Genomic DNA, 22,674 nt, shown 5'->3' with positions numbered 1-22,674 from the left:
AAATTGGCGGACTTCGGGATCGAGAGCGTCCGCATAAAAAGGGCCATCACGGGGGCCACTCTCATCGAGGTCCCCGGTTCCGAGGCCCAAGTGAAGGCGGATGCCCTGTCGGGCCGTATCAAAACGGCCCTACAGGGCATGGAGGTCACCGTAGCCCGCCCCTCAAAGAAGGCGGAGCTACGTGTGAAGGGCCTGGAGGACTCCCTTACCCCTACGGAAGTAAGGGAGTCCTTAGCGCGCGTAGGAGGCTGCTCCCCAGACGCCGTAGAGCTGGGCACCATAAAAAAGGGCCCAGACGGCATGGGGGTGGTCTGGGCCCGCTGCCCTGCGGCCGCTGCAAACAAAGTAGCGGCCCTGGGCAGGGTCCAGATAGGCTGGACACGCGTGGGGGTGGCGCTGTTGGAGCCACGCCTCCTCCAGTGCTACAAATGCCTGGAGGTGGGTCACGTCCGGCAGCGCTGCCCCAACGAGGCAGATCGCGGTGACCGGTGCTACAGATGTGGCGAACCCGGTCACCGCGCTCGCGATTGCCCCGCCAAGGCCCCCAAATGTCCGCTATGTGCGGACTTGGGGCGGCCGGCGGCGCACCGCCTAGGAGGCCCCTCCTGTGCCCGAAGCAAAAAGCGGGCCAAGAGGGGCGGACGGGCGGCGATGGGAAAGGAGGCGGCGCTTGACACAGCGCCGCCTCCTCCACGACCACCCGCCCCTGCTGGAGCAGGAGAGGCGGTCACAGAGGAGGCAGGGGGGCAACCAGCCCCCACCAACGAGGACAGTGGTCGCGGGGGGAGTGCCGGGGAGGAGCGCCCGGTACCTCCCCCCACCGATGGAAACGGAGAAGGGGCGGGAGTAAACCCGCTCCCACCGAGGGAGGTGGAGACCCTGGAGGAGGTCGAGATGGCCGAATAATACAATGGCCCAGAACCTCCTCCAGGCAAACCTGAACCACGCTCGACAGGCACAAGATTTGTTTGTCCACAGCCTGTCGGAGCGTGGTTCTGGGTTGGGGATCGCGGCGGAGCCCTATCGAGTGCCCAGGGAAAATCCCAATTGGGCAGGCGATAGAGGAGGCTCCGTCGCGATCCACAGGTCTCCGAGTGGCGGGTCCCCTTCCATGACTCCGCTGGAGTCTGGGAGGGGATATGTTGCAGTTGAATTCGCTGGCATCGCCGTGGTTGGCTGTTATGTATCGCCTAACTGGGATCTCGCCCACTTTGGCGGATTCCTGGCGGAGGTGGGGGACTGCGTTGAACGCTGCGCCCCCCGCCCCGTCCTGATCGCGGGGGACTTCAACGCAAAGTCACGCGTTTGGGGTTCCCCGCGATCAGACGCCAGGGGCGAGACCCTGGTAGACTGGGCGGCCTCTCTGGGCCTGTGTATACTGAACACAGGCTCGGAGGGTACCTGCATGCGGCGAAGGGAGGAGTCAATTGTGGATTTGACCCTCGCTTCCCCCCAGCCGCACGCATGGTATCGGGGTGGAGAGTGGAGACAGGGTCGGAGACGTCCGACCATGCGTACATCTCCATGACCCTGTCTCCACCCCAAGGGACGGTACCCACCCAGGGCCGCCCAGGCAGCCAGCCACGGCGATGGCAGCGAAGGAAGTTGGACGGGGACAGGTTGATCGCCAGTCTCCTCGCGGCAACGTGGGCCGAGCATGGGCCACAGACGATGTGGAGGAGGAGGCCGTCTGGCTCCGGGGCATGATGACGGACGCATGTGACGCGTCCATGCCCCGAGCCGGAGGGCCTCCTAACCGGCGGGCGGCGTACTGGTGGACGGAGGAGATCGCCGAATTACGGCGATCCTCCGTCCACGCCAGACGGCGCTACCTGCGCGCCCGCCGGTCAGGGAATGTCGCGAGGATAGACGACGCCTATGGAGTCTACCGCCAAAAGCGGGACTCCATGAGGCGGGCGATCGCCACCTCCAAGGAGAAGGCCTGGGAGGAACTCCTCCGGGGAGTAGATGGGGATCAGTGGGGGCGCCCATACAAGATAGTTACGGGCAAACTTCGCCCGTGGACGCCCCCCATCACGGAGTCCCTGTCTCCCCAAGAGAGGGAGAGGGTCATAGATGCCCTCTTTCCGCCAGGAGAGGGCATCGACCCTCGGCCACCTCGGCAGTTTGTTGATGCCGAGGTGCCCGAAGTCTCCCTGGAGGAGATTGCCCGGGCCCGGAAGCGCCTAGGGGGCAAAAAGGCCCCCGGCCCTGACGGGATTCCGGGCAATGCGTGGGCCCAGGCCTTGGAGGTCCTGTCCCCGTACCTGAGGCAGCTCTTCACGAGCTGCCTCAGGCAGGGTAGGTTCCCCTCATCCTGGAAGAAGGCCAAGTTGGTTCTTCTTCCTAAATCGGGGAAGCCCGCAGGATCGCCTTCGACGTTCCGACCGGTGTGCTTGCTGGACGAGGTGGGGAAAATGCTCGAGAGAGTGGTGGTTTCCCGCCTCGTCCAGCACATGTCCCGGAAGTGTCCGGGACTTTGTGAGGGGCAGTACGGGTTCCGTGAGGGCCGTTCGACAGTGGACGCCATCAAAGACGTTCGGGCCCTCACGGGGCCGTTACCGCGGCTGGGGAGGGAGTGGCGGTGGCGGTGTCATTAGACATCGCCAACGCCTTTAACTCCCTCAGTTGGCTGGCCGTGGTGGAGGCGCTGGAGTATCAGCGCCTCCCTGCCTATCTCGAGGCGACGTTCCTGGACTACTTCCGGGACCGTCGGCTGGTGTACACCGGTCGGAGCGGCGAAGAGATCATGAGATCTCAGTCGCGTGGTGTCCCACAGGGATCGGTAGTTGGGCCGACCGTGTGGGACATCGCATTCGACAAGATCCTGCGGGCTCCCCTGCCCCCACGCTGCCAATGCTTTGCATACGCCGATGACGTGCTGTTGGTGGCGTGGGGGCCAGGATGGGGGGAAGCGGTGAGAGCCGCGGAGGATGGTGTGGCCTGCGTGGCCCGAGCTGTGCGCGCCCTAGGGCTGGAGGTGGCGCCCCACAAGTCCGAGGCCGTCTTTTTCCACGACGGCCTCCGTGGGGCCCCCCTCCAGCACAAGTGATGGTGGGGAACGTGCCCGTCCCAGTGGGGCCCAAAATAAAGTATCTGGGCCTCACACTGGATGGCCAATGGTCGTTCGAGGACCACTTTGTGGAGTTGGCCCACAGATTGGAGCGTGGGGCGGCAGCCATAAGCCGTCTCATGCCTAATCTCGGGGGCCCACAAGTGATGGCTCGTCGCCTCTATGCGGGGGCGGTCCGATCTGTGGCCCTTTACGGGGCACCGGTGTGGGCGAGCGACCTGGAGGCCACCCGTCGCGCCAAGTTAGTGGTGCGCCGCTTCGAGCGGAGGGTGGCAACCAGAGTCGCTCGCCTTTACCGGACCGTCTCCCATAGGGCGGCGACGGCTCTCGCGGGGCTGGCCCCCATTGCCCTCCTGGCGCCCGCGTACGCAGACGCGTACGAGCGGGCGCGGAGGGCGAAGGATCAGGGGGTTCGGCTGACCGCGAGAGCCAAGGAGGTCCTCGGGCGACAGGCTCGGCAAACGGCGCTGCAAGCATGGCAGCGCCAACTCTCCGATCCGAATGACACATCGGGTCGGAGAGTAGCCGAGGCCATCCACCCCTGTCTGGCGAAGTGGCTGGACAGGGGATGGGGCGGAGTCACGTTCCGGATGGGCCAGGTACTCACCGGACATGGTTGTTTCGGTGAGTACCTGTGTAGGATAGGGCGCAAGCTCGGGCCGCGCTGCCACCACTGTGGCGCAGACCAGGACACGGCGCAGCACACGCTGGAGCATTGTCCAGCGTGGGCGGACGAGCGCCGTGTCCTGGTCCGACACATTGGTCGGGACCTCTCGCTGCCGGTGGTCATGAGTTCGATCACCGAGAGCGAGAGGTCATGGAGGGAGTTCGCCTCCTTCTGCGAAAGCGTGCTCTCGCAGAAGGAGGCGGCCGAACGCCTCCGGGAACCCGAGCGTCCCGGAGGATTGCGGCGTCGCGGGGGAAGGGGCTGACCGTTGTCTCGGACAACGGCCCCCCGGGGAGGGGACCTGGTTGGGCGACAGGGTGCCTTTATCGAAACACCCTAGGGGGTGAGACTGGGGGGACCGCAGTCGAACCCCTCCCTCGTGTCGGCGGGGCATTTGCCCGGACGCGGGGGGTCGCTCAAGCAGGTCGGCGCGTCCGGATGCGTTCGCGTACAGCGGGTCATGGGCGGAGGCAGAGTGCCGGCGGGGTATCTGCCCGGGCACTCGGGTGGCGGACCGGCGGGGCATTTGCCCGGGTCTCCATCGTCGCGGGGCCCCTCTCCGAGGGTCCCTGCGTCCTCCGCACATGACGTTGGGAAGGAAGGGCGAGTGTTGAGTTGGGATCCTCATCACCCGTCCAAAAAACCACCCCACTATGGTGGGTGGTCTCCTTGGAGCGATGGTATGCCTCGCTCCTCGGAGGGGGACGGGCCTGCTATTAGCGGGCAGCGCTGGCTGTGGCGCTGAGGCCGTCATACCAGGTGGTTGTGGGGCCCGGAAGAATGCTGGCGGCGTGCCCGGGTCCCACGTTTGACACCAGGGCTGGCATACGGAGGGTGGTTTAGTGAGTAAGAGTCTCACACTCCCCTCGCACCCCGCCCAAGGGGAGCCCCTGGGACCGCACCTGTGGAGGCTGGCGTACGAGCGGGTCACGCGCGTCCTTCTGCCGCCCGGCTGTCACGTGAGGTGTTACGCCGACGACACCTGCGTGATGGCCGAGGGTCCGAGCTGGGGGGAGGCGTCCGGCCTGGCGGAGTTGGCGGTGGCGGTGATGGTCCGCGCCATCAGGGAGGCTGGGCTGGAGGTGGCGCCGCAAAAGACCCAGGCGATGTTCTTTTTCGACCATCGCCGGGGTCTGCCACCTCCGGCCGAGATAAGAGTCGGCGGGGTCAGCGTCCCGGTGGGGACCAAGATGAAGTATCTTGGCCTCATCCTGGATGGCACCTGGTCCTTCGGGGAACACTTCGGGGGACTGGCCCCGAGGCTGGAGGGGGCGACCAACGCGCTGAGTCGCCTCCTCCCGAACCTCGGGGGCTCGGAGACGCGGTTGCGCCGCTTGCTGGTGGGAGCGGTGCGGTCGATCGCCCTGTACGGGGCGCCGGTGTGGGCGGGGGACCTCGCGGCCTCCCGGCGGGCCCTCCAGGTGGTGAGGGCTGCCGAGAGGCGGCTAGCCGGGAGGGTCGTGAGGGCATACCGCACCGTCTCTCACAGAGCGGCGCTGGCCCTGGCGGGCACCCCCCCTGTGGAGCTGCTGGCGGAGGGATACGCGAACGCGTACCTCCGCCGGCGGGACCTGCGGGAGAGGGGTGGTACTGACGGCCTAGGCAAAGGGGGCCCTGAGGGAGCAGGGGAGGAGGGCGGTGCTGCTGAAGTGGCAGCGGCGACTCGCCGACCCGGACGAGTCGGGTCGGTAGGTCGCCGGGGCCGTCCAGCCCATCCTCTGCGAGTGGGTGGACAGGGGTTGGGGGACGTTGACCTACAGGACGACACAGGTTCTCTCCGGACACGGATGCTTCGGGGAGTTCCTGTGTCGTATCGGGAAGGAGCGCGGGCCGCACTGCCACCATTGCGGGGCGGAGAGGGACACGGCGGACCACACCCATGCCGAGTGCGCGGCGTGGGGAGTGGAACGCCGTGTCCTTACGGGGGTCATAGGGGAGGACCTCTCGCTCCCGACCGTCATGAGGAAGATGGTCGGGAGCGAGAGGAACTGGAGGGCGGTCTCCTCCTTCTGCGAGCAGGTGATGCTGCGGAAGGAGGAGGCCGAACGCGAGCGCCGACCGGGGGTCGGCCGGAGGGGTCCCGGCCACGGATGACGGCGGGGGGCTGCGGGGCGTCTTAGTGACGCCGGCGGCCCCCTCATCGCGTCCGGGGCGGGAGTGCGAGGAGCCAGGGGGTGGAGACTCGGGAGGGAGGTCGCGGAGACCTCCCTCCGGAGTCGTGGGGAAGGGCCCCGACTCGGGTGGAGTCGGGGCTGCAGGCGCGTGACCTCCGTTGGGGGCAGAGTGTCGGCGGGGCACTTGCCCGGGCGCTCGGGTGACTGGTCGTCGGGGCATCTGCCCGGGCCGTCATCGTCGAGGGGTCCCAGGACTCCTTGACCCCCAACGGGGAGTATCGGGGACGGGTGGGCGAGGGCCGACTTGGGAGCATCGACCGTCGCCCTAAAACCTCCCCTCAACAGAGAGGGGAGGTCCCCGCGGAGCGGTGGTCTGCCACACTCCGCGGGTGGGGATTAGGGCCCGAAAGGGCGGCGCACCGGCGCTAGGGACGTACACCGGGCAACGTGGGGCGCGAACGAAGTGCCGTTCGGCCGATCTCGCACCCCATACAGCCGGGGCTGGCAGACGGAGGTAGGTTTAGTGAGTAAGAGTCTCACACTCCCCTCGCACTCCGCCCAAGGGGACCGAGGGGGCCTATGACGGGTTCCTCCTCCGAAAAAAAAAAAAAGGTAGGTTAGGTTTCCCTCAGGGGCTACGTCCTCCAAGTTTGGAGGGCGTAGAATGGGAATTAACGCTCCCAAGGTACCCGAGTTTCCGTAATTCCTCCGTAGCGGGTTACAGTCACACATTCAGGCATCCATCACATCCATACACATGCACACACATCCATACACTCACACACAGACACACACATACAATAGCTTTTGTTTATTTTACACACACTCTCCGCACATTCACACATCACACACACACATTCACACACACACTCACAAGCCCGCCTACGGAGGAACCGGAGGTTCCTTGGAACCGCGAGGTCTGGGGCCCTCTATAAAAACCCCAGAAAACCTCTGCTCATCATGGAAGACAAAAAGGATACGGACGATACCAGCCTTGCTTCTCGGATGGGCAAGGCATCAAGTGGTTCGGAGAGTGGAGGTTGCCGGCGCTCTCCTTAACCCCCTGGCGACTGGCAAGGAGAAGGCTGCTCCGCGGGGCCTTCCACCGAAGTGACAGCGACTGCGATGACCCTTCGGGGTGACGACCTGCCGAAGAACGCGGATGATGGACCTGAAACACAGAAAATACAAGGTAAGAAAACGGATACGAACAAGAGTTTGAGACCGGTGGTAGTTAGGATGAAAAGACTACCAATAAGAGTGGCCAAACGAAGGAGAGAAGATCACCGGAAGAAAGTAAAGATAGGAAGAAGGAGTAAAGACGGAAGAATGGCTACATCCCCGGCTCGATCAGTCGTCTCAGCGGTGGGAGACGAGCTGTCCGAGACGGAGGGTAGTAACTTAAGGACGGAGGATGTATCCCCTAAACAACAGGCGAAAAGAAGAGGAAGAGGAAGGCCACCTACGACCGGCGAATATGTAGGTCTGGCAGCGGCGAAGAAGAGGTGGTTAGAAGCAGAGAGGAAGGAGAAAGACTTGGAGGAAGAGAAGGAATTGTTGGAAAGGTACCCACGACTAGGAAATACGAACCTGATTAATGAAAGTGAAAGAGAGAGGAAAGAGAGAATGAGCGAAGAAAAATCGGAGGATATTGCGATCGCGGTTCTGGACAAAATCGCAATGATAGATAGGATGGCAAAGACGTCAAGCAACATAAAAGGTACTTACGTCAAACTCATGCGGGACATTGTGCAGGAAGTACGTGTTTCTACGGCGGTCTTGCTGGAAAGGACGAAAGAGGCGGATAAGGAAGAGAAGAGGATAATGAGGAAAGAGATTGAGGATCTAAAGAAGGAAATAGAAGACCTACGAAAGGAAGTTAGGAGTCCGAAATCACAGGAAAGTTCTAATATACGGATTGGAAGGACTCTAAGTGACCCAGAGGAAGAAGATAAGCGAGAAGGTAGTGCAGAAGGAAGAAGCCATGTGGAACCAGAAGAAAACACCGATATGGTTTACATGACACAGCTCGAAAGGAGAGCAAACGAGGAAAGGATAAATCCACTGCCCGCTATGAATGATGATATGGTAGAGAGGAGGATTCTGGATAGGATAGATGCATTAATTGATCAGAGAATGGAGGTGCTGCTGGACATCAATAGTGGGAAAGGAAAGGAAGAACTAGCGAGGCGAAAGAAGGAAGCCGAATACCCACCGCTTCCTCCCACGCGGGAAACGAATAGAAAAGGGAAAATAAAAGAAAGCGTACGAAAGGAAAATACTAAACAGCCAACAACGGGAAAGGAGAAGGAAAAGAATAGGATGGTCGGAAGAACACCAGAGGAAAGTGAGAAGATAGGAGAGGTGAATGTGGAAAAGAGAAGGAAGAAGGAATACTTACCTAAAAGGATCCGAGGAAATAAAACGGCGGCGATATCCATGCGTGCAGACGGCAACGATGCTACGACGTATGTTGAAGCTCTGAAAACAGCGAAGAGAAATATTAATATTGAAGAGATGGGTATCCAAAACATCAGGATTAGAAACTCTGCTACAGGTGGAAGGATCTTGGAGATAGGAGGAGAAAAAGCTAAGGAGAAAGCGGATGAATTGACATTAAAATTGAAGGAAGTACTTGTCAACTCGCAGGTAAGGATTCGCCAAGTACAGAGGAAAATGGAGTTACAATTGTGGAGACTGGATGATTCCATGACGGAAGATGAAGTAAAGATGGGAATTGCTAAGGCAGGATGTGCAGAGGAAGAGATCGATTGCGGGCAAGTGAGGAGGACGGTGAATGGATTGGGAACGGTATGGATACGGCTCCCGATGAGGGCAGCGTGGAGCGTCTCTAGGAAAAAATCCGTGAGGATAGGATGGAACGTGGTTGGAGTAACAATACTTGAAAAAAGGCCTGTGCAATGTTATAAATGTTTGGAATATGGTCATGTACAAAGTAAATGTGTTAGTAACGTTGTGCGCAGTGATAAATGTTATAAATGTGGAAAAACAGGGCATATTGCAAGAGTGTGTGATAGTGAGAGCCGATGTATGTTATGTGGGGATAAATGGATAGATGATAAGCATAGGATGGGAGATAGAAATTGTGGAAGCAAAGTGGTGAAGGAGAAACGCGATAAGAAAGGATCGGAAATTGTGGGTGAAGTGATGGAGACGGATAGTGGTGACAGAGTGGACAGTGGAGAGATGGAAACACAGCCTCCGGCTCCTATGGATCAGGAGAGAGAAGGAGAGGAGGACGAGGACAAAAGCGTGGAAAAATCCTTCGAAGAAGTGATGTCTCAGCAGGTGGAAGCGTATCATAAGGCTATGATTGACTGCCAGACGCCGAAACCGCAACGAATTAGAATGCGCCATGACAAGGAGAAACCGGATGACGGGTGAGTCTACTATTTAAATAGTGGTAATAATAATAGATTATAGGATATAGGCGAATTGTCATGTGATAAGGAAAGATGGCATGGAGAATAGAGTGGAAAGTCCACGTGGCAGGTTACGGTCAGGCTCTACATACGCACGCACGCGCGCGCGCACACACACACACACACACACATATACAGATACATGCGCAGGCACACACACAGTCACACATACTTACCCTTCCTAGACATACACACCAACACACTCATTCAATAGATGCGCATACACATTCACACACACACATAAGCCTGCCCACGAGGACATTGAGAACGGGGAGCTACTTTGAGTAGGTTAACAGGGAAATGACATCATAGATATCCGTTAGGAAACGTAGAGGGTGGGGGTCCCTTGACGACAACCCCCAAAAATTTCTGAATATGATGAAAGGCACGAAAAAGGATAATTCGACTTCATCTATTCGGAAAGATGAGGACCGGTCCGGGAGGGGTGATGGCTGCCTGGCTCCCCCCCGATCGTTAACTGGCGACGGGCAGACCACAGATTGCTCCGCGGGGTCTGTGGCAGTAAAAGCGACTGCGAAGATCAACAGGGAAGGAGCGGGACGAATGAAGGAGGGCTCTGGATCTGCTGATTATACGACTGGCTTGCCTAAGGACACGATTGTGGATAAAATCCTGGCGGATACGCTTAGGATGTAGGATAAGGATAAAGATAAGAAAACGAAAGGAAAGGAGAGCGTTGATCTGATTGAAATAGATGATGACGACATGGACTACGAGATGGAACGCGGCCAAAAACGAAAGGACAGGACCTCTGAGGAATCAGAAGGATCGGATGAATCTGTAGGAACGGTTATACGAGACACAAAAACGGAGTTCTTAGGGGATTCATCGGTCAGTATAGGGTCACAAATGCTGGAATGGATAGGGGAACTGGACGAGCTGAGACTACGGGAGAAAGGCCTACAAGGGAAAATTAGTGGTGACATGAAGGAGCTACTTACCAGGCTAAAAACAGCAGCTAGCGGACTTACCCAAAAATGTGTAGAGACCCAGGAGCGGCTATCCAACGACGACAGAGAGAAGGAGATAGTGACACTGCGAGCGGAGACAGGGAACCTGAAAAAAACAAATATTGAATTAGTAACAACGATTGGTAGGTTACACGAGACAAACAAACGATTAATAGACGAGAACAAACACCTCGGGGAAGAAGTGAGGAAAGGATGGAGTGGCAGGATAGAAAGAGGAGAGGATGTTGGTAGGGATGACTCGATTCCTGAGAAAGGAATGGATGAACGGGTGAAACCCCCGTTAACGAGAGGCGAGAAAGGGACAGGAAAAAGGACAGATATAAGGATTCGAGAGATGGATAAGTCCAAGAGGGCAGTCAGAATCATAGATCCTCAACAGGAAAAGGATAGAGCACTGACGGAACAAATTGAGGAGTTGATTTCCCAAAGAAAGGAGTTACGGAGGATGAGGAAACAAGGAGACGAATCGACGACGGAGGAAACCCCCTTACCACAGCGGACAAGGAGTACAAGGACGCGAACATGGGCACAATCGATCCCACGAACCGAGGATGAATCAACGGATGGAGGTTTAGAGGACCACTTTCCACCGCTGAGAAACTCTAATGAGTGGACAGTGGTGGAAAATAGAAGGAATAAGGGAAGAAGAATGAGAGAGGCTAACGTAAGAGGAAAGCAGGATAGCTGGACCCCGAATAAGGAAGAGAAGAGAAGGATAACGCGGAGAAGACCACCGAAAACAGAGGCAGTCTGGTTATCGGGTGTGAAGGCAGGAATTACAGGAGCAGACATCCTGAAAATGGCTAAAAAAGGAGTGTCGTTGGAGGAGCTAGGGATTGAAGAGATGAAAACTAGGAGAACAGCAACTGGAGCTACGCTAATTGAAATCGCTGGGGAAAATAACAAGGCGAAAGCAGATGAATTGGCGGCGAAGCTGAAAGGAGTGTTTGCGGAATCACAGGTGCATATAAGGAGGCCAACAAAGAAGGCGGAAATTAGAATTATAGGCTTAGACGAGGATACCACGGAGGAAGATGTGCGACAGGCAATTGAAAAGTTTGGAAAAGGAGAGCACAGTGATATTAAAACGGGTAGGATAGCCAGGACAAGGATGGGTACAGGGATCATCTGGGTACTCTGTCCTTTGGAGGTTGCTACGGAAGTAGTGAGGATTGGCAGGATAAGGATCGGATGGACTAGCGCGAGGGTTGAGATGATAGAAGCGCGACCGATACGATGTTTTAAGTGTTTGGAAGCGGGACATGTAAGGGAAAGATGTACGAGTGAAATAGATAGAATGGGAGCATGTTTTAAATGTGGTGAAAACAACCACAAGGCAGCCGAATGTACAAACAAACCACACTGTCCAGCGTGTAAGCGAAACGGGAAAGACGTTAATCATAGGATAGGAAGTCTAATATGCACGCAAAATACGAAGAAAAATGCTACAACGGAAAGGAACTACGCGGAGGGTAGAAATTATCGAACCGAATAATGAAAATACTACAACTCAATGTCAATCATAATCGAGCGGCGCAAGATTTGTTAAATAGAATAGTTATCGAGACCAAAACGGATATAGCTATTTTATCAGAACCATATAATGTACGCGGAAGTAATTTTTACTCTGATGACGATAAAAGAGCAGCGATCTTATATAACGCGAATACAGTTAACACGAAATTTTTAAAGAAAGGTAAATGTTACGTAATTGTCGAATGTCTGAAAATAATTTTAATAAGTGTCTATATTAGTCCTAATCTAAATGTCGCGCGATACGAGGAAATCTTAGATAAACTATATGACGAAATAATTGTACATAATAACAGATCGATAATTATTGCTGGAGATTTTAACGCACACTCTAGCCTATGGGGATCAAAATTTACAAACGCTAAAGGATATTTAGTGGAAGAATGGGCAGCCAGCCTTAATCTGAGTCTATTGAATGAGGGCAACGTGTCAACGTTCGAACGTGGAAGAGGAGATTCTGTGATTGACTTGTCTTGGTATACGACGGATCTAACCGGAAGAATAACGGAATGGAAGGTTGAAGAGGAAACTGAAACGTTATCGGATCACAGAGCTATTACCTATGTATTGGATAAGGGAGATGAGAGATGCAAAAGAATAAATGCTAATAGAATGAAATACTTACCTCGATGGAGATATAAGACGATGGACCCGGACCAGATGGAGGAGAGCATCCTTCGAAGAACCTGGAACAAAAAAGAAGAATTTAGAAACACGGAAATAGGAAGTAAAGAAATAGAAAATATACTTACCAAGATAAACGATGACTCGATGAAGCGCGTGAAAGGAACCCCGAAGAGAGCCGTCTACTGGTGGAACCCGGTGGTGGACCTACAAAGAAAAAGATGTATTAAAGCAAGAAGGAAATTCCTTAGGACGAAGAAAAAAAAGGAAAGAGTCAGTGCGGAGGTTTTTGAGGAAGCCTTACAGGTATATAGGACGGAGAGGAAGACGTTAAGGAAGGAAATAGAGGTAGCCAAACAGAAAGCATGGGAGGAGTTGCTAGACACTCTGGAAAAAGACCCATGGGGGAAACCGTATCTTATTGTTTTGAATAAACTGACGAATGTAAGAAATGCCTGTGAAACAATTGATGTACGGAATGTAAATAGGATTTTAAACGTTTTATTTCCTCGTGATATAAGTGTTAATTTATTACCTCGTGATGTCCAGGCTAATTTATTACATTGTGATGTCCGTGATAATTTATTGGAGAGAGGAGATAACACTAATGATGAAGAGGAAGTTAAAGTAATAGACTCGGATAAACTTAATCTAGTTGCGAAACTAATGATGTCCAAAGGAAGACCTGCACCGGGACCGGACGGAATTAGTAATATAACAATAGGAAAAGTGGCTAGTCTGGCACCGGAATTATTATTGGATATTTTTAACACGTGTCTGCGCGAATGTGTCATACCGGATAGGTGGAAGACGTCTCGACTGGTACTGATAAAAAAGCCAGGTAAACCGGATGGTGAGCCATCATCTTATAGACCGCTGTGTATAATAAACGAAATTGCGAAGCTTATGGAGAGAATTATCCTACACCGAATGGACACGTATATTGAGGAAAAAGGGCCGCAAATGTCGCGTAATCAATACGGCTTTATTAAAGGCAGATCTACAATCGATGCATTATCAGCGGTAAAAAAGGTGATAGTAAGAGAAACGAATAATGGAAATTTTTGCGTAGCGTGTAGCATTGATATTAAGAATGCGTTTAATTCTATTCCATGGCCTAAAATAAATGAAATGATGATAAAAAGAGGATTCCCGCTATACCTGAATAAGTTAATAAAAAGCTATTTAAGTAATCGTATGTTAGTGTGGATAGACGAAGAGGGGAATATACAGCGTTACCAGGCGGAAAGAGGGGTCCCGCAGGGTTCTATAGTTGGTCCACGATTATGGGATCTTGTTTATGAAGAGGTTACGAATATGAGACTGATAGAGGACGCTTACCTTACCTGTTATGCAGATGATACATTTGTAATTACAGTAGGTACTGATATACGCGAGGCGACATATAAGATGAATCTAGTCATTAGTAGTATTGTAAGGAAAATACGATCGCTAGGTTTAGATATATCTGCGAATAAATCAGAAGCGATGGTTTTCCCCCCGAGCGTACAGAGAAAATGGAAGAAAAAAGTGTTTATATCTATAGATAATGAGAGGTTAGAGTGCAATAATGTAGGCATAAAATACCTAGGCGTGACAATAGATCCGTTTTGGTCATTTACACAGCACTTTAATGTCGTACTTGATAAGACGAATGCGGTTGCGTTTCGGCTAGCGAGTCTAATGCGAAATCTACGAGGTCCGAACGATAAAAAACGAAAACTCTACGCGAATACAATCTACGCGATTTTATTATACGGAGCTCCAATTTGGTCGGAGGAACTGGAAGAAAACAAAAAGGCGAAAAACGCGGTACGCAAATTACAAAGAAAAATAGCATTAAGAGTTATTAGTGCTTACCGAACAGTTTCGTACGAAGCGGCGGAGATTCTAGCGGGCCTCCCACCGGTGGACCTAGCGGCAAACAAAATGAAGGCAGTTTATAACAGGAAGCAAGAAATATTATCAAGAGGAAATGTGTTAACTACCCGAGCAATAAATACTATTAAGAAACAGGAAGAAAATAGGCTAATTAGGAAATGGAAAGAGAGACTAGAAGGTGATAATCTACCGGGTAAACGCGTAAGGGAAGCGATCCTCCCGCGGTTTGAAGAATGGATTGGGCGAGAACATGGAAATTTAACCTTTCACATGACCCAAATCATTACAGGTCATGGGTCGTTTGGCGAATTTCGAGCGAAAATAGGGAAGAGCAGAACTGCTAAGTGCTACCATTGCCTATCCCCGATGGATACGGCACAACACACAATCGAAATATGTACAGCATGGGTAAATGAACGAAGAGAACTTAGAAGGAAAATAGAAGGACCGATTACTCTAGGAAACATAATAGAAGAAATTTTAGAAAAAGAAGAGAAATGGAAGGCGTTCAGCGACTTTGCATCGGATGTGATGAGGAAAAAGGAAGAGGAGGAAAGAAGACGAGAGAGAGAGTTACGGGATAACGGATAAAATGAGGATTGACATCGACAAGCTGTCATATAGAAAGAGCGGAGGATGGAAGTTAGTGTTTTTGTTCCTGTCTACATACATATATCCTAATTGGTCCTATCCCTGAAATAGAAAGAAAACCCTTGTTTTAATTACAATAGGCATTTTTGTGTTTTTACTACTTACCTCACCTGAACATCAGTTGACTGGATCTGCACCTGAAACAAAAAGAAAAAGAAATATTAATATCAATACATGTCATATACACTAATACAATAGAATACCTACCTGGAAATCCTTTACGCACCGAAATCACTACAGCATCTAATAGACTGGATAAAAACCTGAAAATAAAAGAAAACAGATATTTAGACTTTAAAACTAAAACACTATCAGCTATTTGTTGGGAATGAACACTTATATATCTGCAATAGTTTATGTATACTTACCTGTGTTGTTGTCTATATATACTTACCTTACCTTACCTTTCCTTTACCTTTCCTTTCCCTTTCCCTTGCCTATCACCTTCCATCCTTACGGTGATTGTCCTTTGGCCGGAAGAGGGTGGACCCGGAAGCGCTACATTGACCGTGCCGGGGTCTGCTCTTGTGTGGGCTGGGGGAGCGAGAGCCGGCCGCGTTGGGGTTCGTGGGGTGGGTTTACCTCTCCTCGGGGTGGGACGACCTTTGGCTAATCCGGATGAATTAGCTGGAGGTCACAAATCCTTCGAATGGAAGGTCGTGGTGGAGCGATGGCTGGCCTCACTCTGCTACAGGGGGGTAAGGCCCAACGCGGGACTGTTGAGGGTTGCCTTCAGTGCGACCTCAGCGAAACGCGTACCGAGGGGAGGGGGCCCTCCGGGGGCGTTGCCTCGGCGGCGCTCTCGGGGCCTTGAACCTTGGGCAGGCCAGTGACGGTGGTTTACCGGGGTATACTCTGGTTGGCGAGGAATCGGGCTTCGGCCGACTCGCGTCCTAGAGGAAGTCCCCGGACACCCCCGAAGGGTCACCGGACCCGGAGGGATGGTCATAAAGCTTCCATCGTCTAACCAAAAAAAAAAGAAAAAGGTTAGGTTAGGTTAGGTTAGGTTAGGTCTTAGTGACGCCGGCGGCTCCCTCATCGAATCCGGGACGGTACAGCGAGCAGCAGGGGCGAAGACTCTGGGGGGAGGTCGGGGAGACGTGGGGCGCGAACGAAGTGCCGTTTGGCCGATCTCGCGCCCCATACAGCCAGGGTTGGCAGACTGAGGTAGGTTTAGTAAGAGTCTCACACTCTCCTCGCACCCCGCCCAAGGGGAGCGAGGGGACCCATGACGAGTTCCTCCTCCGAAACAAAAAAAAAAAAGGTTCCCCTCAGGGGCCTGCTACGGTGTAGCAGGTACGGGAATTGACGTTCCCGGGGGCACCCGAGTCACGGTATGAGTGTATGAATGATTGGGCCCCGGTCGGCCCGCTGTGGATATTCCCCGCAGACTAGCCAAGGGGGGAGTAGTAAGCCCCCCGACCGTGCCGCTCGTTGCCGGCCAGGTACCAGGCCTCTTCTCCCCGGGGGGTCGGGCAGTGCGCCCGGCGTCTCGGGGCGAATGCGGAACGTGGGAGCCGGCTGGTTCGACCGCTGGGGGCTTGCCCCTGGCGACCGGCCCGGCGGGGGCGCCCTGTGGTGGGGCGCCGTCGGCGGCGGCCGGAGAATCGGAGCCAATGCGGGGGTTGAAGCGTCGGTGCCAGGCGGGGGAGCGGGGGAGCACTCGGCCACTGTCTCCCCATAACCGCGTGGCTGTCAGGCGGTGGTGAGTGCACTGGAGTCGTCCGGGTCGGGGCCGTGTAGGACCCCGTTCAGATCGGGGCCTGCATGGCGTCGCCGGACGTAAAGCCCCAAAATTTTGTATCGGGGCCGGCTTCACCGGTAACCCCACTCTCTTTCGGCTTTCGGTGGGACTAGGGTTGGCCACCCGAAAACCGCCTCTCGGCTGTCCCACACTTCATTAGGGAAAATTTACCGGGGGAAGGTTCCCCACTGCGGTGGGGACGCCATGATGGCCGAACCCGAGGAATTCAAAACTGCGCTATGGATACTGCATTTTCTTTGGGGAAAAAGGGGGGGAAGACGGGCGCGGAGGCGCCGGACGGCGTGGATGGGAAGGCGTGGGAGTCGTCTCGGGAGGTGGTCCTGGTGTCGGACGTGAAGGAGAGGATCTCGCTGAGGGCCATCTTGGACCCGGCGGTCGCCTCCTCCTCCGCGGCCGACGGCAGCCGCGAGGGCACGCGACGGCCGCGGACCCACCAAATGGCGAGGAGGGGAGGTTCGAGCGCGCGATCCGACAGTCGGGCCGGTCGGGTGAGCCGGGACAGTTCCCGGGACTCGGCTGCCTCCACCACGTGCGACGTGGCGTCCCTGCCGGGGGACGTCGACACCGACGCGTCGACGAGCGAGCCCGGCAAGAAGCGCAAGCGCGGGAGGCCCCCTACCACCGGGGAGTACGTCGGCCTGGCAGAGGCCAAGCGCGCCGCCAGGGAGGAGGAGCGGCTGTCGAGGGAGTGGGAGCGGGAGAAGGAAGCCCTCGCCTCCATTCCGTCGCCAGCCGACAAGAGGGAGCGCGACTCCTGGGAAGTCCAGGTCGAGCGCTTTCGGGAGTGCCCGTCACCCGACATCACGGCTCGGGTGATGGAGCACCTCGAAACCGTGGTGAAGGTCGCCAGGAACTCGGGCCACCTACAGGGCCCCTATGTCAGGGCCCTGAAGGAGGCCGCGGCGGGCATCCGGACGGCGCTCACCGTCACTGCTGAGAGGAGGGGCGCTGGAGCCCCTTCTCTCAGCAAGGAGAACGCCGCCCTGAGGGGGGAGGTGGAGTCCCTCAAGTCGCAGGTGCGCGAATTAAGGGACACCATCTCCCTCATGGGACGGGCGACCGCGGGGGCCGGGGGGGAGAGCCAGCGGGTGGCTGACTCCCCGTCCTGCGCGTCAGGGGGCGGAGGCTGGTGACTCCGCCGAGGAGCTCGGCGACGTCGGAAGCAGGACTCCGGACCGAGACCACCCCGCGGAAGGGGGGAGGTCCTCCCGCCGAAAGGGAGGACTTCCTGGTCGCCATGGAGGCCAGAATTATGGCCTCCATGGGGACCATGGTCTCGCGGATCGTCGCGGAGGCGGTGGCACCCTTGGTGAGGCGCACCGTGGGAGAGAGAGCGGAGCCCCGGCAGGCTGGACCGAAGGAGACGGGCGTCGACACCGCGAAGAAGAGGAGGAAGAGGAAGAGGAAGAAGGGTGGTGGTGGGGCGGGCGGAGTCCCGCCAGCCCTCAGCCCCCCTCCGGCAGAGCAGCGGCCCGGTTCGGCGGTGGCTGGCCCGGCTAGCCGGGTTCCAGCTAGCGAGGTGGAGCAGCCGTGGTCGAAGGTGGTGGGAAGGAGGGCCGCGAGGTCAACCGCCCAGCCACCGGCCCCCGCGGGTAAGGGCAAACCCGCCCCATGTAGGGTGGCCAGCGGGGGGGGCAAACCCGCGACGGGCAAACCCTACCCGCCCGGCGGTCGACCCGGCGCGAAGAGGCCGAACCCCCCTAAGTCGCCCAAGACGGCGGCCGTCGTCATCACGGCCGCCGACGGCGACTACAAGGGGGCCGTGGAGAAGCCGCAGAAGGGAGTGGACATCGACGCCCTGGGGATCGCCGCGCCGCGAGTGAGGACGGCCCTGACCGGGAGCCCTCATTTACGAGATTCCGGGGCCGGAGTCCGCCACCAAGGTGGACGAGCTGACCTCCCGCTTGGAGAAGGTTTTTGAGGGGTCGGGTGTAAGGGTCACCCGACCCCTCAAGAAGGTGGAGTTGCGCGTCCGGCGACTGGACGACGCGACCACGGAGGAGTCGGTGTCTCGGGCGGTCGCAGCCTCCCGCGCAGTCCCCGACGCGGAGCGGGTTCCTCCTCCTTGGGCGGGGTGCGAGGGGAGTGTGAGACTCTTACTAACTAAACCTACCTCCGTCTGCCAGCCCCGGCTGTATGGGGCGCGAGATCGGCCGAACGGTACTTCGTTCGCGCCCCACGTTGCCCGGTGTACGTCCCTAGCGCCGGTGCGCCGCCCTTTCGGGCCCTAATCCCCACCCGCGGAGTGTGGCAGACCACCGCTCCGCGGGGACCTCCCCTCTCTGTTGAGGGGAGGTTTTAGGGCGACGGCCGACGCTCCCAAGTCGGCCCTCGCCCACCCGTCCCCGATACTCCCCGTTGGGGGTCAAGGAGTCCTGGGACCCCTCGACGATGACGGCCCGGGCAGATGCCCCGACGACCAGTCACCCGAGCGCCCGGGCAAGTGCCCCGCCGACACTCTGCCCCCAACGGGGGTCACGCGCCTGCAGCCCCGACTCCACCCGAGTCGGGGCCCTTCCCCACGACTCCGGAGGGAGGTCTCCGCGACCTCCCTCCCGAGTCTCCACCCCCTGGCTCCTCGCACTCCCGCCCCGAACGCGATGAAGGGGCCGCCGGCGTCACTAAGACGCCCCGCAGCCACCCCGCCGTCATCCGTGGCCGGGACCCCTCCGACCGACCCCCGGTCGGCGCTCGCGTTCGGCCTCCTCCTTCCGCAGCATCACCTGCTCGCAGAAGGAGGAGACCGCCCTCCAGTTCCTCTCGCTCCCGACCATCTTCCTCATGACGGTCGGCAGCGAGAGGTCCTCCCCCACTACGTCCTTAAGGACACGGCGTTCCACTCCCCACGCCGCGCACTCGGCCAGGGTGTGGTCCGCCGTGTCCCTCTCCGCCCCGCAATGGTGGCAGTGTGGTCCGCGCTCCTTCCCGATACGACACAGGAACTCCCCGAAGCATCCGTGTCCGGAGAGAACCTGTGTCGTCCTGTAGGTCAACGTCCCCCAACCCCTGTCCACCCACTCGCAGAGGATGGGCTGGACGGCCCCGGCGACCCACCGACCCGACTCGTCCGGGTCGGCGAGTCGCCGCTGCCACTTCAGCAGCACCGCCCTCCTCCCCTGCTCCCTCAGGGCCCCCTTTGCCCTGGCCGTCAGCACCACACCCCTCTCCCGCAGGTCCCGCCGGCGGAGGTACGCGTTAGCGTGTCCCTCCGCCAGCAGCTCCACGGGGGGGGGTGCCCGCCAGGGCCAGCGCCGCTCGGTGAGAGACGGTGCGGTACGCCCTCACGACCCTCACGACCCTCCCGGCCAGCCGCCTCTCGGCCGCCCTCACCACCTGGAGGGCCCGCCGGGAGGCCGCGAGGTCCTCCGCCCACACCGGCGCCCCGTACAGGGCGATCGACCGCACCGCTCCCAACAGCAAGCGGCGCACCCTCGTCTCCGGGCCCCCGAGGTTCGGGAGGAGGCGACTCAGCGCGTTGGTCGCCCCCTCCAGCCTCGGCGCCAGCCCGCCAAAGTGTTCCCCGAAGGACCAGGTGCCATCCAGGGTGAGGCCAAGATACTTCATCTTGGTCCCCACCGGGACGCTGACCCCGCCGACTCTGATCTCGGCCGGAGGCGGCAGACCCCGGCGATGGTCGAAAAAGAACATCACCTGGGTCTTCTGCGGCGCCACCTCCAGCCCAGCCTCCCTGATGGCGCGGACCACCACCGCCACCGCCAACTCCGCCAGGCCGGACGCTTCCACCCAGCTCGGACCCTCGGCCATCACGCAGGTGTCGTCGGCGTAACACCTCACGTGACAGCCGGGCGGCAGAAGGACGCGCGTGACCCGCTCGTACGCGAGCCTCCACAGGTGCGGTCCGAGGACCGACCCCTGCGGCACGCCGCGCTCCACCTCGCGGGTCCTGGTGCGCCCGTCCCGGTCTACCCACTCCAGCGACCTGCCCCGGAAGTACTCCAGGATCACCCTCGCGAGGTAGGGAGGGAGGAGCTGCGTGCGCCTCTCCTCCACTATCACTCCCAAGGGAGGGATTTGAAGGCGTTCACTATGTCTAGCGACACCGCCACCACAACTCCCCCCCTCGAGACAGCGGCCTCCGTGAGGGCCCTCACGCTCAACACGGCGTCCACCGTGGAGCGGCCCTCCCGGAAGCAGAACTGTCTCTTCTCCTCACCCGGAGCACCCCCGGGGAGGTGCCGGACGAGACGGCCCGCTATCACCCGCTCGAACAGCTTGCCGATCTCGTCCAGCAAGCATATCAGCCGGAACTTGCGCACCGCCGCCGCGTCTCCTTCGCCGCCCTTCGGGATGAGGACCAACTTGGCCCTCTTCCAAGCCGCGGAGAAGCGCCCCTCCACCAGGCACCGCTCGAAGAGCGCCCTCACTCTCGGGGCCAGGACCTCCATCGCGAGGGCCCAGACCCTGCTGGGTATCCCGTCCGGCCCCGGGGCCCGTTGGCCCGCAGCCGGCGCAGGATCCCCGTCCACTCCTCCGGACCGATCCCCGGTATCTCCTGGGGCCGTTCGGAGGTCATCCACTCCGGGGCCCCGGGCACCCGCCTCCCGCCGGGAAGAGGGTGTCCAGGACCCCTCGCAGCTCCAGGGGATCCATCTCCTCCGTCTCCGGGGCGTCCATTGCCGCAACTTGCCCATCACGAGCCGGTACGGACGCCCCCAGGGATCGCCCTCCACGGACCGGAGGAGCTCCTCCCAGGCCCTCGCCTTGGCGTCCCTGATCGCCGCCCTCAGGGAGCTCCGTCTCTCCTGGAGCTCCCCGTAGCGCGCGTCCACCTCCGCCGCCGTCCCCCGGCGACGGGCGCGGGAGAAGCGGCGCCAGGCGCGCCCCGATGCGCGCCGCAGCTCCGCTAATCCCGCGCTCCACCAGTAGGTGGGCCGTCGCCGAGGCCGGCCGGACAGGGGCAGTGCAAAGTCGCACGCCTGCGTCACGATGTCCCCGAGCCAGCCGGCCTCCTCCTCCACCGTGCCCTCCGGCCTCTCCGGCTACGTGGACGCGAGCAGGGCGGCGACCAGTCTGTCGCCAGACAGCCCCTTGAGCGCCCATTTCCGCGGTCGGGGTCCGCCCGTCCCCCGTTGGCGGGGGCGGAGACACCACCATAGATATGTATCTATGGTCTGACAGCGTCTCCACCCCCGACAACACCCTCCACCCCGACACCCGACGCGCGAGGGCCGGAGATGCCCAGGTCAGATCGACCACGGACTCCCCCGCCCACCGCACGCAGGTGCTGTCCGAGCCCACGTTCAACAACTGCAGGCCCAGATCCGCCGCCCATTCCGCCAGCACCGCGCCCTTCGCGTCCGGCCGCCGGAACCCCAGAGCGCGGACTTCGCATTGAAGTCCCCGGCGACCAACAGCAGGCCGCGGGGGTGCCGAACTATGCACCCCCCCAGCCTGTCCAGGAACCCCTCGTACTCGGCGAGACTCAGGCTCGGGGACACGTAGACCGAGGTAAGCCCGTCGACGGTCGGAGGCAGGACTCCGGACGAGACCACCCCGCAGAGGGGAGGTCCTCCCGCCGAAAGGGAGGACCCCCTGGTCGCCATGGGAGGCAGAATTATGGCTCCATGGGGACATGGTTCGCGGATCGTCGCGGAGGCGGTGGCGCCCTGGTGAGGCGCGGCGCGAGAGAGGGAGCGGAGCCGTCTCCCAAGCAGGACCGGAGGAACCAGGCACGGCGGGACGGCGAAGAAGAAGAAGAAAGGCAAGAAGGGGGTGGTGGGGCGAGCGGAGCCCGCCCGCCTTAACCCCCTCCGGCAGGGCAGCGGCCCAGTTCGGCGGTGGCCGGCCCGGCTAGCCGGGTTCCCACAGCGAGGAGGGACAGCTGTGGTCGAATGCGGGCTCCCTCCCCACCGAGTGTTGGTGGCCGGGGAGTTCGTGGCGCGCAGTGGGGAGGCATTACCGTGGGTCGGG

The 22,674-nt window shown here is 58.4% G+C and overlaps 6 protein-coding genes across 6 annotated transcripts; 5 read left to right on the top strand and 1 right to left on the bottom strand.

The window, feature by feature from the left end:
* Positions 1-910: 910 nt before the first annotated feature.
* LOC113561758 lies at positions 911-1,528 on the top strand. Its single transcript, XM_026968912.1, has one exon. The coding sequence runs from the start codon at positions 911-913 to the stop codon at positions 1,526-1,528; it is 618 nt and encodes a 205-aa protein (XP_026824713.1).
* Positions 1,529-3,051: 1,523 nt separating this feature from the next.
* Positions 3,052-4,005, top strand: LOC113561757. Its single transcript, XM_026968911.1, has one exon. The coding sequence runs from the start codon at positions 3,052-3,054 to the stop codon at positions 4,003-4,005; it is 954 nt and encodes a 317-aa protein (XP_026824712.1).
* A 2,974-nt stretch (positions 4,006-6,979) lies between these two features.
* Positions 6,980-9,259, top strand: LOC105280960 (calponin homology domain-containing protein DDB_G0272472-like). The gene has a single exon (XM_011341846.2). The coding sequence runs from the start codon at positions 6,980-6,982 to the stop codon at positions 9,257-9,259; it is 2,280 nt and encodes a 759-aa protein (XP_011340148.2).
* Positions 9,260-10,023: 764 nt separating this feature from the next.
* LOC113561756 lies at positions 10,024-11,784 on the top strand. The gene has a single exon (XM_026968910.1). It carries the CDS (start codon positions 10,024-10,026, stop codon positions 11,782-11,784), a length of 1,761 nt encoding a protein of 586 aa, XP_026824711.1.
* A 6,196-nt stretch (positions 11,785-17,980) lies between these two features.
* LOC113561755 (translation initiation factor IF-2-like) lies at positions 17,981-18,664 on the top strand. The gene has a single exon (XM_026968909.1). The coding sequence runs from the start codon at positions 17,981-17,983 to the stop codon at positions 18,662-18,664; it is 684 nt and encodes a 227-aa protein (XP_026824710.1).
* A 727-nt stretch (positions 18,665-19,391) lies between these two features.
* Positions 19,392-20,730, bottom strand: LOC113561754. The gene is made up of 2 exons (XM_026968908.1): positions 19,960-20,730; positions 19,392-19,859 (listed from the first exon to the last, which is right to left on the bottom strand). The coding sequence occupies exons 1-2, from the start codon at positions 20,506-20,508 to the stop codon at positions 19,392-19,394; spliced, it is 1,017 nt and encodes a 338-aa protein (XP_026824709.1). The 5' UTR covers positions 20,509-20,730.
* Positions 20,731-22,674: the final 1,944 nt, after the last annotated feature.

The sequence above is a fragment of the Ooceraea biroi genome, chromosome 4 (assembly GCF_003672135.1).
Source record: "Ooceraea biroi isolate clonal line C1 chromosome 4, Obir_v5.4, whole genome shotgun sequence".
NCBI lineage: Eukaryota > Metazoa > Arthropoda > Insecta > Hymenoptera > Formicidae > Ooceraea > Ooceraea biroi.
The sequence above is the reverse complement of the archived record's forward strand: the minus strand, read 5'-3'. Positions and strand labels throughout refer to the sequence as shown.

What these genes read in the sequence shown, in the direction of transcription:
- LOC113561756 (XM_026968910.1), top strand. Translation starts at nt 10,024, where the DNA reads ATGGACTACGAGATGGAACGCGGCCAAAAACGAAAGGACAGGACCTCT.
- LOC105280960 (XM_011341846.2), top strand. Translation starts at nt 6,980, where the DNA reads ATGACCCTTCGGGGTGACGACCTGCCGAAGAACGCGGATGATGGACCT.
- LOC113561758 (XM_026968912.1), top strand. Translation starts at nt 911, where the DNA reads ATGGCCCAGAACCTCCTCCAGGCAAACCTGAACCACGCTCGACAGGCA.
- LOC113561755 (XM_026968909.1), top strand. Translation starts at nt 17,981, where the DNA reads ATGGAGGCCAGAATTATGGCCTCCATGGGGACCATGGTCTCGCGGATC.
- LOC113561754 (XM_026968908.1), bottom strand. Translation starts at nt 20,508, where the DNA reads ATGGCCGAGGGTCCGAGCTGGGTGGAAGCGTCCGGCCTGGCGGAGTTG. An exon ending in GCACCCCCCCCCGTGGAGCT is followed by an intron (nt 19,860 to 19,959) that starts GCTGGCGGAGGG and finishes CTGAGGGAGCAG; the next exon opens with GGGAGGAGGGCGGTGCTGCT.
- LOC113561757 (XM_026968911.1), top strand. Translation starts at nt 3,052, where the DNA reads ATGGTGGGGAACGTGCCCGTCCCAGTGGGGCCCAAAATAAAGTATCTG.